At 33.0% G+C, this 14,775-nt stretch overlaps 1 protein-coding gene across 4 annotated transcripts in view; it reads left to right on the top strand.

Moving 5' to 3' along the window:
- Nucleotides 1-14,775, top strand: part of LOC100932031 (ATP-binding cassette sub-family A member 9-like) — a 95,752-nt gene that overhangs the window by 23,638 nt on the left and 57,339 nt on the right. For all 4 annotated transcript variants that reach the window (XM_031965706.1, XM_031965707.1, XM_031965708.1 and 1 more), the window contains 8 exons: nt 963-1,073; nt 2,747-2,922; nt 3,161-3,280; nt 3,505-3,643; nt 4,319-4,409; nt 5,799-5,938; nt 12,723-12,842; nt 14,522-14,723. In XM_031965706.1, coding sequence (XP_031821566.1) covers nt 963-1,073; nt 2,747-2,922; nt 3,161-3,280; nt 3,505-3,643; nt 4,319-4,409; nt 5,799-5,938; nt 12,723-12,842; nt 14,522-14,723 — 1,099 coding nt within the window. The remainder of the gene's footprint in view (nt 1-962; nt 1,074-2,746; nt 2,923-3,160; nt 3,281-3,504; nt 3,644-4,318; nt 4,410-5,798; nt 5,939-12,722; nt 12,843-14,521; nt 14,724-14,775) is intronic.

Raw genomic sequence — 14,775 nt, 5'->3', positions numbered from 1 at the left:
ACTTCTAATTGAAGAGGAGATTTTGAATGACATTAAGATCCTCTCATGTGGCAAAGTATCTGATGCTGATTTTATTCTATAAGAGATTTACAAGGCAGGGAAGCTGCTGCTTATATGAAAGCTTCATGAAATCTTCTGTGTTATATGGTAAGAGGAAGTTATGCCCCAGGAGTTCAAGGCTGTCTCCACTGACATCGCTATAAAGGAAAAAAAGAATAGGTTGTCATGTGACAATGAAGGAGAATCTCATTTTTAGTCATTGCTGGCAAGATTCTTGGCAGAGTCTTCCTTAATAGGATGATCTTTTACCTGGAAAATGGTCATCTGCCTGAGAGCCATTGTGGCTTCAAAAGGGGCAAAGGATTGGTTGATATGATGTTTGTTGCCTGACAACTCCAGGAGAAATACCAGAAGCAGAACAGAGGTCTGTACACGATGTTAATCAATTTAATAGAAGCCTTTTATACTGTCAGGCATGAAGGCTTGTGAAAGATCATGTCAAAATTTGGTTGCCCAGGGAAGTCCATCAGTATTGTATGCCTGTTTCATAATGACTTATTTGTATAGGTTTAGGTACTGGATAAAGCTCTCATGCTTTTCTTAGTTACTAATAGAGTAAAGTAGGGCTTTGTGCTTCCATGTTTTTTTTAGCATGATGAGTCAAAGAGAGTGATTCAAATGATCATTCCCCCTCCTCTATAAATTTCTGATTGACTTAGTAGTGAATACAAACATTTGCTGCATCTCCTTGACGCATGTATGTTTCATATTTTGAAGAAATACTTGATGTTGTCTAAATTTTTTCTCCTTTTACTGTCAGCAAATATGGAAATACTATAAAATTATTGATTATTAGAGTACTAAATAAATTTATATTCTCATTCTGATCTTTTCTCCAGAATATAATATGTCTAGTTGTAGTATGTCAATCTAAAATTAAGACATTTTCACTTTGCTGCTAGGTTTGCAATTGGATATCTATAAAGGCCAGATCACTGCAATCCTTGGTCACAGTGGAGCAGGAAAATCAACACTGCTAAATATTCTTAGTGGACTGATTGTTCCAACAGAAGGTAAGAGATCAGTTCCCCAAGGAAAATTTTAAAATTGGTTATTATGCATTCAAAATATGTATGTGAATAAATAGCCCTTCACAAAAAATCACAAAGCACAGAAAATTCTGTGTCAGGAAAACCATGATGGCTTTACACAGATGACCTGGGGCTAAGATGGAAATGGGACAAGCTAGGTGGTGGGATGGCATTAAGAATGAGATACAAGTTATTCATAGACTTTGTATTTGCTGATGCTCACAGAAATCTTCATAAAGAATTATTTATTCCTACATCTTTTGATGATTCTCAGTAGTGTTCACTACTGAGTCAAATCCAGAAAGATAAGGCCTGTCAGGGGAATTCATGAGGCTACATATCTCATTCTCAATAAGGCCATCAATTGTCATTAATACATATGTATTTTTATATATCTTTACATATGATTTTTGTCAATAATTCGCAAACTATCTCTGGCACAAATCTTATGAAGGTGCTTGAGGCACACGAAGTTAAAATCTTTAGGCAAGTACCCATGATCATTTGATTAGTAGCAAGTGACAAGGACAAAATTTGAATCCCGCATCCTTATCCCAATTCTAATTAACTGCACTGCACTAATTCTGCTATCAGATCATTTAAGACAATCCAATAAGAAGTTGGCTATTTAAGATGAAGTTCAAAAGAAGATTTAGGTCAGAATAATTACATGAAAATAAATACACATTGGTGCCAACAAGAACAAAAATTTAAAGGCTCTGAAAGACATCTAAAAGAAGAAAGATTGGGTAAAAAAAAAAAAAAAAAAAAAAAAAAAAAAAAAAAAAAGAAAAAGCAGTATTCCCCAAAAAGGGTGACAAAGAAAATGTTATAAGTCTTTTACCCATTATTAGAATACTCAACTCATGCATCTGGGTTATCCTTAAGGGAAACACAAAAAAATCTTTCTTTTTTATTATTATAGCTTTTTATTTATAAGATATATGCATGGGTAATTTTTCAGCATTGACAATTGCAAAACCTTTTGTTCCATTTTTTTCTCCTCCTTCCCTGCACCCCCTCCCCAGATGGCAGGTTGACCAATACATGTTAAATATGTTAAAGTATAAGTTAAATACAATATATGCATATATGTCCATACGGTTATTTTGCTGCACAAAAATAATCAGACTTTGAAATGGTGTACAATTAACCTGTGAAGGAAATCAAAAATGCAGGTGGACAAAAATAGAGGGATTGGGAATTCTATGTAGTGGTTCATAGTCATCTCCCAGAGTTCTTTTGCTGGGTGTAGCTGGTTCAATTCATTACTGCTCTATTGGAACTGATTTGGTTCATCTCATTGTTGAAGAGGGCCATGTCTATCAGAATTGATCATCATATAGTATTGTTGTTGAAGTATATAATGATCTCCTGGTCCTGCTCATTTCACTCAGCATCAGTTCATGTAAGTCTCTCCAGGCCTCAAAAAAGCTTTCTTATGCTATTTTTATGCTATATTTTCTCTTCACAGAGTACATAAAGTAAGATATTTTTCCACCAATGAACAAAAATAGGTTACAAAATATTTTAAGCTATCTAATAGGATAACATTTATTTTAAAAAATAGTATTTGATGTATTCTAGATGTTGTTAAACATTTATTCTCTTCTTTGCTTCATTCTCCTTAACTCTGTTTAAACTTACACTTGTAGGCTCTGCTACCATCTATAACAATGAACTGTCTGACAAGGCTAATTTGGAAGAAATCAGAAAGATAATTGGTATTTGTCCACAATTCAATGTACAGTTTGACTTCCTCACTGTGAAAGAAAATCTCAGGCTATTCGCTGAAATTAAAGGAATTCAGTCCCAGAAGGTAGAACAAGAGGTAGGAGCACATTAAGATTGGTGTGATTGAGATGGAAAATACTCACACAAGGAAATCTGATTCTATTTCTATTCAGATATCCATTTGCATTTAATCATAATAAGTTTGGGCAAAAAAGTTTGAGAAAAAGTTATTCCATGTTTAATGGAGAGCAAAAAGAAAACAACTTAAGCCAAGGAGTCTCTGTTTTTGTTATGTTTTTAATCTGATCTGCTCTTTTAATTTGATCTACTCTTAGGTACAAAGAGTTGTTACAGAATTGGAAATAAAAAACATTCAAAATATCATCGCAGAAAACCTAAGTGGTGGACAGAAAAGAAAGCTGACCTTTGCAATTGCCATTTTAGGAGATCCTCAAGTAAGAAAAGATGGAAATTGATAGAAGAATCTAATGTTATTTGGTACAAGTTCATGCTCTTCTTTTTTTAAAAATATAGACAAAGTGGAAACTATATGAAAATGCAATGCAATATTTCAAAGTTAAAAGTTCAACTGAAAAACATGTTTTATAATTTCCATGTTTTTTTCTGAAAGAATTTCCCTTGGAATGGAAAGGTGTTTTTATGTTTTCATTTTCTACAGGTTTTGTTGTTGGATGAACCAACTGCTGGATTGGATCCTTTTTCGAGGCATCAAGTATGGAACATTTTAAAAGAACGTAAATCAGAAAGAGGGATCCTCTTGAGTACCCAGTTCATGGATGAGGCTGATATACTGGCTGGTGAGTTTTGATTTGTACTCGTGGCTAAGAGTTTGTGAGAGCAGTTGTTCTCCTCTAAGATTATTGTTACATTGAGAACTAAATGAAAGACATCAAAAGAATCTAGGATTGGCAGGGATTCAGAGACAGGCTTGGAGTTAAATTTATTTCTCTGCATTGTGTATCTATTTTACGGTAACACTTTGACTCTCAGAGAAAATTGTTTACATTGCAACAAGGTAAATAATTTATTGCAAAATATCTTGTTTTCCTCAGAGCTATTAGACTTTATATTTTAACTATTAAAAAACCTATTAACTATTAAAAAACCTAGGATGTTTTGATTGATATATGTTCATTTGAAAAATTAAGCAATTTTCTAAGTATATATCTTAAGGTTTTAAGATCTTAGTTTAAGGTGCTGTTCCTGACTTAATTTTGATGAAACAAGATAACAATAAAGTTATAAAGGTATAGAAACAATCTAAAAGTTATAATTAAACAATAAATATATTAATTTCTATGAATTCCAGCTTAAATTCTGAATTTTAAATTTAAATTTTTATATTAAATGCTGCTAGACTACATAGTTCATTATTTATCAGTATGCTAGTGAATTACTTCTCTCACTGTTATTTCTTTGAAGTAAATGGAAAAGACCCTAACTTAATTTCTCATTAACTTCTTTCTACTCAGATAGAAAAATATTTATTTCCAATGGGCAGATGAAATGTGCTGGTTCTTCTCTGTTTCTAAAGAGGAAATGGGGGATTGGATATCACTTAAGGTATAGTATTTTGGAAAAATCTGTGAGGATATATACTAACTACATAATTACATAAGCAAGTGAATAAGGCACATTCTTTGAGTACATACTGTGTGCAGATTTAGGTTTAGATAAAATATAAGATTTAGATAAGATACCTTGCTCATATGAAACTTTAAGTCTAGTTAGAGTCTGAGTGGAGTGGGATGATATAAATGTATTTACTAAAAGATTTGGAATCCAATAGAAACCATTAGCCGAGTGATAGAGAGCATGTCTATAAATATATATCTGTCACATAAAGATAATAACTAATATACAATTGTATATATTGTTTGTATATTTGTATAATATATATTTTATATAGTTTATGTGTATATATATGCACATATATATGTATATATATGAAAAATACAAAGAAAAAATCTCACTGGGAAAATTCTACAAAAAAACTAAACTAAAACTAAAAAAAAAGAGAAAAAATTAAATATTTGAAGGAAAAATTCAAGATTATAAATTTAATTTCTGAGAAAGAAAGTATATTTTAAAAAGCTAAGTGAGTCAATGGACTTTCTAAGGAGTAAAATGGCTCATACTGAAAGCAATATAAACATGAAAAAAGGAAACAACAGAGCGAATCAAAACATGACAAAACTGGTTTAAAAACCCCCCAAATCATCAAAACTCTCATATTTCTATAAGCAAAGTGCAACAAGACAACCTTTTAAAAAGTTTATTTAATATTTAAATATTTAATAATAAATAATTTATTTTAATATTACATTTAGAATAATTTTTTACATTTGTTTTTAGAACTGAGTTCTAGAGTCTCTCCCTTATCCCCACCCCCAATCTCCATTAAGAATGTATATGTGAAAGAATGTAAGACATTTCAATAAAAGTCACATTGTGAAAGAAAACATAGATCTCCCTCCCCCCAAAAGAAAACTCAAGAAAAATAAAGTTAAGAGAGAGACAGAGAGAAAAAGAAAGTAGATACCTACTATATTCTTTTAATTTTTTCATTTTACTGTTTCTTCATATATCATTGAATATTTTGGTTCTGTCTTATGCATTTCTTTTTTTTTTCTCTCCAGATATATAATGATTTCCTGATTTTCTAGCCTCTGTGGCTATCTATTTACTCCTTTAGATCCCAGCTGTAATTTCATCCTCATATCATTATCCAGTTCTTTTATCCTAGTATTTTCTTATGCAATAATCTTTTTTGTCATAATGTTTCATCATTATATTACTAATTTCTTTTATATCTTTTTATAAAACCTAGTAATAAAATGATGTAAACAGAGAAAACATTAAAATTTTTTCAAAGTTCTGGTGGTAAAAATACAATATAAACCCAAGGCTTCTTCTTCTTCTTTTTTTTTTTTTTTTAAACAAAACCATCAGTCTGCAAAAAAAAGAAAACTGTGACTCAGAGACAATAACATCTCTTGTTAAACATCATATCCCTGATGCCAAATTAAGGGAAGAAAGTGAAGAAAAGCTTGTCTATACATTGCCCTTGGAAAGTACAGACAAATTTCCAGGTAATTTATATGAATGTCTTTCGGTGGTGCCTGCTTTTCTTGAGCTTGGTCTACATTAATCTGGGATCTGGGTATTATATCTGGCCTCTGTTATACCTCAGCTGTCTCTCTCACCCCTTGTCTAGACCTCAACTGGAGTCTTGTACTTAAGGGCTAGCTACCATGTCTTCTTACAAAAAAACAAAACACAATGAACTTTTCTATCTTTTAGTTTTACTTCATCAGATAAAGAAGCTCTCCTCTCTCTCCCATAAGCTTTTTTCTCTATAAGGAAAGGGAATTGTCAATTCAGAGTCTGCTTCCAGGGGCCAAACTTTTTTGGAACGTATCATCACCTAATTAAAGATGACAGATCTTTAGTCTGCCTTTCAAATTGTAGTATATCATAAGAAAATTATCAGATTTAGAATTATAAGTTTTACATGGAAAGAGGGATTTGATTTGTTTCTTTTTTCTAATTAGATTAATCAAAGGCTTATCTATTTTGTTGATTTTTCATAATGCCGATTCTTAGTTTTATTAATTACTTCAATAGTTTTTTTAGTTTCAATTTTATTAATCTCTCCTTTGAGTTTCAGAATTTCTAATTTGCCATTTAATTGAGGGTTTTTAATTTGTTCTTTTTCTATTTGTATGTCCAATTCATTAATTTCCTCTTTCTTTATTTTATTTATGTAGCTATTTAGAGATAAAATTTCCCCTAAGATCTGTTTTGACTACATCCCATAGCTTTTGGTATGTAATTTCATTATTGTCATTCTCTTGGAAAATTAATATGGATTGTTCCTGCAATTTGTTGTTTGCCCCACTCAAATTTTAGAATTAGATTATTTCATTTCCAATTTGTTTTTAGTGTATGTTTCCCTGACCCTTTATTGAATATAATTTTTATTGCTTTGTAGTTTGGAAAGGAAATATTTACTATTTCTGCCTTTCTGCATTTAATTGTGAGATTTTTATGCCCTATAATATGGTCAGTTTTTCCGTAGGTGCCATGTCCTTCAAAAAAGTGTATGCCTTTCTGTCCCTATTCATTTTTTTGAGAGGTCTATCACACGAAGTTTTTCTAGAATTCTATGAATTCCCTAGTTTCTTTCTTGTTTATTTTGTGTTTAGATTGGTTTTATTCTTAGAGGGGAAGGTTGTGGCCCCCCACTAATATAGTTTGGCTGTCTATTCCTTCCTGTAACTGGCTTCATATATTCTCTAGGAATTTTGATTCTCTTCCACTTGGTACATATACAGTTAGTATCATTACTACTTTATTGTTTATGGTATCATTTAACAGGATATACTTTCCTTTATCTATTTAATTAGATCTATTTTTTCTTTTGATTTATCTGAAATCAGAATTGCTATTCTGCCTTTTTTTTTTTTTACTTCAGCTGAATCATAATAAATTCTGCTTTAGTCTTTTACCTTTGCTCTGTATGTGTATCTCTATGTCAAAGTGTTTCTTGTAAACAACATGTTGCATGATTCTGTTTTTTAATCTGCTCTGCTATACACTTGCATTTTATGGGACAATTTATCCCATTCACAGTCACAGTTCTGTATTTCCCTCCATCCTATTTTCTCCCCTGCTTATATTTTTGTTCTCTCTTTACACCCTGTCCTTAGAAGAGTTTTGTTTTTTTAAACACTCCACCCACTACCTTATCTTCTATCACCCTTCCACTCCTTTTCTTATCTTTTTCCCTTTATTTCTGCCCTCCCCTCTATCCAATTCCTTTTTTCCCCCCTCTTTCTCCTTCTACTTTTTTATAGGGTTAGGTAAATTTCTATATCCAACTGAATGATTAAGTTATTACCACTTAGAGGCCAAAACTGATGAGATCAAGCTTCAGACAATGCTCAACCCCCTCCCTTCTTTCCCTGGATCATAATAGGTGTGCCTCTTCCTGTGATCTAATTTGTCCCATTATATTTCCCCTTTCTTCTTCTTCCAGTATGGATCTGTTTCCATCTCTTAATGTCATTTTCTTTGATGTTATCACATCAGATATCATCATATCAGAGTCCATTCACAACCACATCCCCCATCCATATGTAGTCCCCCTCTGTTTGCCCCAGTAACAAGTATATTTCTCAAGAGTTACAGACATCATTTTCCACATCTAGGGATATAAACAGATTCACCTTTAAATATACATTTCCCCTGTTTCCCTATCTATGCTTTTCTTCAATTCTGTCTTTGTAGATTAAATTTTCTGTTTAATTTTATTTTTTTTCAATGAAAATGATTCAAAATCTCTTATATCTTTGAAGATCTATCACCTCCCCTGAAAGATGATGCTCAGGCTCTCTGAGTAATTAATTTTTGGTTTTAACCTCAGGTCCTTTGCATTCTGGAATATAGTATTCCAGGCCCTCCAATTCTTTATTATAGAAGCTGCCAGATGTCAGACAATCCTGATTGTAGCTCTTTGATATTTGAATTGTTTGGTCTTTGCAGTATTTTTCCTTGAGATAGTAGTTCTGGAGTTTTACAACAATGTTCCTTGGGATTTTCCTTGTGTGATCTCTTTCTGAAAATTATTGGTGGATTATTTTAATGATTGTTTCTCCCTCTGTCTCTAGAATATCAGAGCAGTTGTCCTTGATGATCTCTTTTTTAAAAAATATGTTAAAGTATAAATTAAATACAAAATAAGTATACATGATCAAACCTTTATTTTGCTGTACAAAAAGAATTGGACTCTAAAATATTGTACAATTAGCCTGTGAAGGAAATAAAAAATGCAGGCAGGCAAAAATATAGGGATTGGGAATTCAATGTAATGGTTCTTAGTCATCTCCCAGAGTTCTTTCGCTGGGGGTAGCTGGTTCAGTTTGTTGAGGTGTAGATCAAATGTTGAGGTCTAGATTTGGAGTACCTAAATGAAATTAGAGTTTAGTTACGGTCTAGTGGCAGGTTTGGGGTACAGGGAGTCAAACAGAGCTCCCCTGCAACCCCCTTGGATTCGGCGCAAGGATACAGTGGTAAATGAGGTCTAGTAGCCACGCAAATTCCCAATAAAAGCATTTATTGGCCGGGAGAGCTAGATTGATAAAAGAGGTTTATTATTGAGTTTAGAAGTAGGAGATAGGTGAAGGTAGAGATAAGGAGGGCACTGGACAGAGGGTCCAGTGGACAGAGGGTCCTCACATGGCTACCATGTTTGGAATCTCTGCAAAGAGGGGTTCCCACCATGGCCCCTTTTAAGTCAGAGACTTAGCTCGAGGGGCTTTGGGGTGTAGCCCCAAAGTTGCTCAGATCTGGGTGGGGCTGGGACAAGTCTGGATCTTCTATTGGAATTCAAAGGGACCAGGATTTGTAAGTCAAAGGGTAATTTACATTAACTAGGGGGTTGGGAATCAAAGATTGGAATCTTTCCCACATCAAGTTCATTACTGCTCCATTGGAACTGATTTGGTTCATCTCATTGCTGAAAATGGCCAGGTCCATCAGAATTGATCATCATATAATATTATTGTTGAAGTATATAATGATCTCCTGAAGTATATAAATGATCCCTGCTCATTTCACTCAGCATCAGTTCGTGTAAGTCTCTCCAGGCCTTTCTGAAATCTCTTGATGTTCTCTTGAAGAATGCTTTCAGGCTCATTTTTTGGTCATGGTTTCAGGTAGATCAATAATTTTTTCATTGTCTCTTCTGGATCTATTTTTTAAGTTGGATATTTCTCCTAACAAGGCATTTCACGTTTTCTTCCATTTTTTTCATTCTTTTTAGTTTGAATGATTCTTTCTGTCTCATAAAGTCATTAGCTTCCATTTGCCCTGTTCTAATTTTTAATGTGATTTTTTTCAGTTAGTTCTATTTCCATTTGATTAATTGTACTTTTGAAAGTATTTTCTTCAGTGGATTATTTTTTTGCATTTGCCCAATTGCATTTTTTAAGGAATTGCTTTTCTTTTCTAAACTGTTGACTCTCTCTTGCATACCTCTTATATCTTTTATTTTTTGTTCTTCTACCTTTCTATTTGCCTTTTAAAGTCACTTCCAAGAAGAATCTTTAGGGTTGAGACCAATTCATATCACTCTTTGAGATTTCCTCTGTGGACATTTTGTTCTCACAATAGTATAATAGCTTTCTGAAGTCTTTTCTGTTTCTTGCTCATTTTCTTTCCTTTTGTTATTCCCGCCCCCCCCCCCCCCCCTTTTTTTTTTTTAACTTTTATAGCCAAACTCTGCTCCTGGGATAGAAGGACACTATTTCAAGCTTCTTGTGCAGCTCTGAGCCTTGGCTTTGAGCACAGAGGCTCCTTGTGTTTGCAGAGAGTAGCTTTGCCTGCTTTTTTTCAGGAAATAGCCTGGTTTTCCAGAGTTTGCATTCTGAGATGGAACTAGAGGTTGCCCCACTGATCTGCTCCTTTACTCAGCCAGGACCAAGGGTTTTATTTGCTGATTTGTTGTGCTTAAGACTTTCTCACCAGCTTTCTCAGTCTGAGCTGAACTGAACACTGTTTTCACTCTAGTGAGGTTGATTTTTCTTGAAGTTTTTCCAATCTATCTTGAACTGTAGTTTAGTTTTCATTCCATCAAACTCCCTTCAGAGACTTGGTTTCATATGTTTGTTAAGGGAAACTGGGAGAGCTCAAGCAGCTTCCTGGTTTCACTCTGCTATGTTGGCTCCACCTCCACCATTTGTTGGAAAGAGAGATTTAAAGTCTACATCTGTTTTTATTCAATTCTGACATTTTTCATCAAGTTTTTAAAATTCCTCTATTTCATTAAATCTCCTTATTCCCTCTCTCCTTTTTCATTCAGTTTTGTCAGATAATTTGGTTATAAGCCCTTATCTTTTGTTTTTTGGAATATTGTGTTTCAAGTTCTCCTTTTTTTACATGGTAGCTGCTAAGGTATATGTGATCAAGACTTTGCTTCCTTGGTACGTGAATTTTTCATTTTGACAACTTTTAGCATTTATTCATTGGATGTAAATACTCTAGATTGGGCTATGACATTACTGAGAATTTTCATTTTAGTGTTTTTTCAGGAGGTGATTGCTGAATTCTTTCTAGTTTTACCTTGCCCTCTGGTTCTAAGAGATATGAACAATTTCAGTCATGATTTATTGAAATACAATATCTAGGCTTTTCAAGCACACTAATGAGAGGTGATCTGATGATCATTAGATTATTTCTTTGACCTGTTTTCCTGGTCAGTTTTTAATAGCACATATTTTATGTTTTCTTCTATTTTTCCATATTTGAGCTTCCCCCACTCTCCTTTCCCACCAATTCTTGACTCATGGAATCATTGCTTTCTGTTTGGCTTATTCTAATTATCAAATAGTTCAGTTCATGTAAAAGTTTTTTTTTTTTTTTTTTTTTGGGGGGGGGGGTCACTATTTATTGAAAGATATTAATTCTAACCAATCTTTTTCCCTGGCTCTCCATTCTTTTAATATCCTTTAAAAAAATTTTTAACTTCTTCCAAGTTTTCTAATAGTTCTTGTGGTCAAGGCATATTTTTCTCTTTCCCTCCTTGAGCTTATTGTGAAGTTAGTCTTTTCTTCTGTATTTATTCCTTGAGTTTATCTTATTCCTTTGAAATTTTAAATTGTGTTTGACATTCTCCTTTTTTCACTTATATCTTTGGAATCATTCTGCATTGTGGCTTTGCATTTGGATCAGGTTTATTCCCTCTTATTCTGTTGGGTGCAGTGAGCAGCGTCTGCTTACTTTTGGATGGAGTGGCTTATACTGGGCCTCAGGTTCTACATGAATTTATGCTATTTGCCTTCATGTCAAAGGGCTAAACAGATTTTGGTTTTGTTTTCTTCTCTGATTTTTCTTAAATATTTTGAACTAGAAATTGGTTCCATTGCTTAGTCAAAGTATATTGAGCCTCATTCTAATATTGTTTATTGTGCTAATAAAAGGTAGAAATATGTTTTGCTTTCTAACTTCTATCCTAACCCTTTCTCTTATGGAGCTGCTGCTATGGGTTCTCTTTGGGCTGCTTATGTGCTATGATGGCTAAGACCAGAGAACTAAGATTTCTTGGCACTGCTCTGCTCAGTTTCTTATATCATCATGAGTGCAAACTTTGCTCTCAAGGAAGTGTACACATATATAAGTCTCTACAAATAAATACAAGTTATTAAAATAGGAAGTAGGGAGAGAACTAACAGTTGAGAGGGTCTGGAAAGACTTCAGTTAAAAGGTAGTACATAAGCTGCATCTTAAAGGAATGGAAAGATTCTATGAGGTGAAGAGGAAATGTGTTCTAGTCATGCCACTGTAAGGCATAAGAGAACAAAAAGGAATATAGTCAGAGGAACAGAGAGAAGACTGGTCTGGTTGAATAACGAAGTGTAAGGAGTAATGTGTAATGAAAAGAGAAAGATAGTTTGGACCAGTTTGTAAAGGGATTTAAAAGACAAGCAGAAGAATTTATATTTTATCCCATGAGCAACAGGAAGTCACTGGAGGTTTATGTTGGCCCCTGTCTTGAAGATAGATTGGAATGGGGAGAAAATTGAGGCAAAGCATCAGAAGTTCATTGAAATAATCCTAGTGAGAGGAAAGAATTATTTGATCTAAGGTAATGGCCATTTGAATATAAATAAGAGACCAGATGAGAGAGATGTAATGGAGGCAAAAACAGTAAGATCTGGTAACTGATTAGATATGTGGAGGAAGGGAGAATGAGAAGTTGAGGATAATTCTGAAATTGTTCTTTCTGGCTTATTTTTATCTCTAGTAATATATTAACTATCAATCTAAGTAATATAAGTAATTCTTATAATTTTAATATTATTATGTGATTTTTAGACCTTTACAGAGATATTGATGGTTATAATGATCAAGGAATTGTGCATTATGGTGTTTCTAAGACAACTTTGAATGAAGTATTCCTAAAATTAGAAGGAAAAGCAGCAACTGAAGAAGCAGGTAAAAAACTGTCCTGGAAATTAACAATAAAATGATCAATTGAAATTTATAAGCCAATAATTTTAATTTTAATAGATTTTAAAGATTTTGCCCAAAGGAATAATTTTCTAATAGTACAATTTCATGAATTATAGGTAAATGTCAAGAGATTTTTTTTTGTCAGAGAGATAAATCTTTAGTCCTTTTAGTAACACTATATAGTAAATTGTCTATACGGCTTTCTAATCCTGGTTTTAATTTAGTTAATTAAATTGTTTAAATTTATCAAATTCAATTCAGGTAATATTTGTTAAATCTTTACTATGTGCCAAGGCATTGTGCTTGATGTTTTGGAGGTTAATAGTAAAATAAGATACTTTTAATGAATAAAATCAGACTCATAATTAACGAATGTCTTTGATCTAATGTCTGCTTTGTTTCCTATAACAACCAATCCTATAGCATGTTACCTCATGTCATGATTCTTTACTGGTCCACCTAAAATACAGACAATCCCTTTCCCAATCACGCAAGCTAACACCTTCAGTGTTCCATTGCTTCTATGTCTCTTTTTTCAGGCCCATCTTCCCTGGATCCTCAGGGGGTGAAGAACTCTCTGAGAGATTGACATTCTCCTTTATCCTGTAACCCTGGCCACATTGCTATTTGTACTATAATTATTCTCTGTCCATTTAACAATTTTCTTTGCTATTAACATTTACCATCCATTCCACTATTCCTTTGTACAGTTGGCAATGCCTCACTCCAAAGACCATTTCAAAATTTTTCTATAAGCAGAAGCATTACTAATTATAGAACCATTCTCAAGAAAAAAAAGCAAATAACCAAACAAAAGATTCAAATGAAAAAAAAGATGCTTTTTCAGTAATAAGAACTTCACATTGGGTCTGTTAACTTGATTTTGTTTGTTTGCTTTCTTAACTTTTTGATGACTTTACTTCAATATAATTGGTTTTCTTTATATTTTATGTCTTTTTATGAATTTAGAAATATCTTTAGAGAGAGTTTATGGAATTTATCAGACTGCCAAAATAGTCATTGAAACAAAAGCTTTCTGCTTTAGGTAAATAATTTCCAAATGACTTGAAAGAAAAAAAAAGAATTTTTCAAAGACGGCTTATCAAAGAGTTATACTTATTCTGCAAGAATAATTTAATTTTGCTCAGTGCTTCAATTATTTTTCATTCCTAAAAATAAGTTCCTTTATGGCAGTGGATTTATGTTTCTTAATTCCTTCTATGAATCACACTCTCTTTTGGATTTGTTTTCTAAAGAACCAAATTTTGGGGCACTGAATCAGCTAGTATTTGAATAGCTATTTAAAGCATTTAGAAAGCTTTATATGTATTCTTATTGTGTTCTTGCAATAATCCAGTGAGGTATGTATTATCAATGTCCATTTTATAGATGAGAAAACTAATGATGAGGGAGATTAAACGACTTGCCCCAAAGTCACATGGCTAGTAAGAGTCTGAGATAGAATTTGAACTCGTCTTCCTAACTCTAAGTTCACTATTTTTTCCATTGTACCTTATTGATATAATTTATTCTATGATTTATGTCATGACCATGCATATTCTAGGGCTTTTTCAATATCCTTAAAGAAAATACTAATGAATTTAGAATAGCATCTTGTAAGTAGCTTTCTTTGTTTTGTCTCTTTCTCAATTTATCCACAGATTTTGGCAACTGGTTACAGGCTCAAGCAGAAGTGACAAGAAACTCTGAAGACTTTGTTGAACTTGACCAGGCTCTCTCTTCACTTCCTGGAAGGAGAAAGGTGACACTTAGTCATATGGCTCTGTGGAGACAACAAGTCTGGGCAATAGCAAGACTTCGATTCTTAAAACTAAAACATGATAGAAAAACTTTTATGACTCTGTGAGTATAAGAATCCTAATGCTTTTCCTCATTTAAATATGGTATCAGAACT

Source organism: Sarcophilus harrisii, chromosome 4, assembly GCF_902635505.1.
Source record: "Sarcophilus harrisii chromosome 4, mSarHar1.11, whole genome shotgun sequence".
Lineage (NCBI taxonomy): Eukaryota > Metazoa > Chordata > Mammalia > Dasyuromorphia > Dasyuridae > Sarcophilus > Sarcophilus harrisii.
Note: the sequence above shows the minus strand (reverse complement) of the source record. Positions and strands in the feature narration are given on the sequence as shown.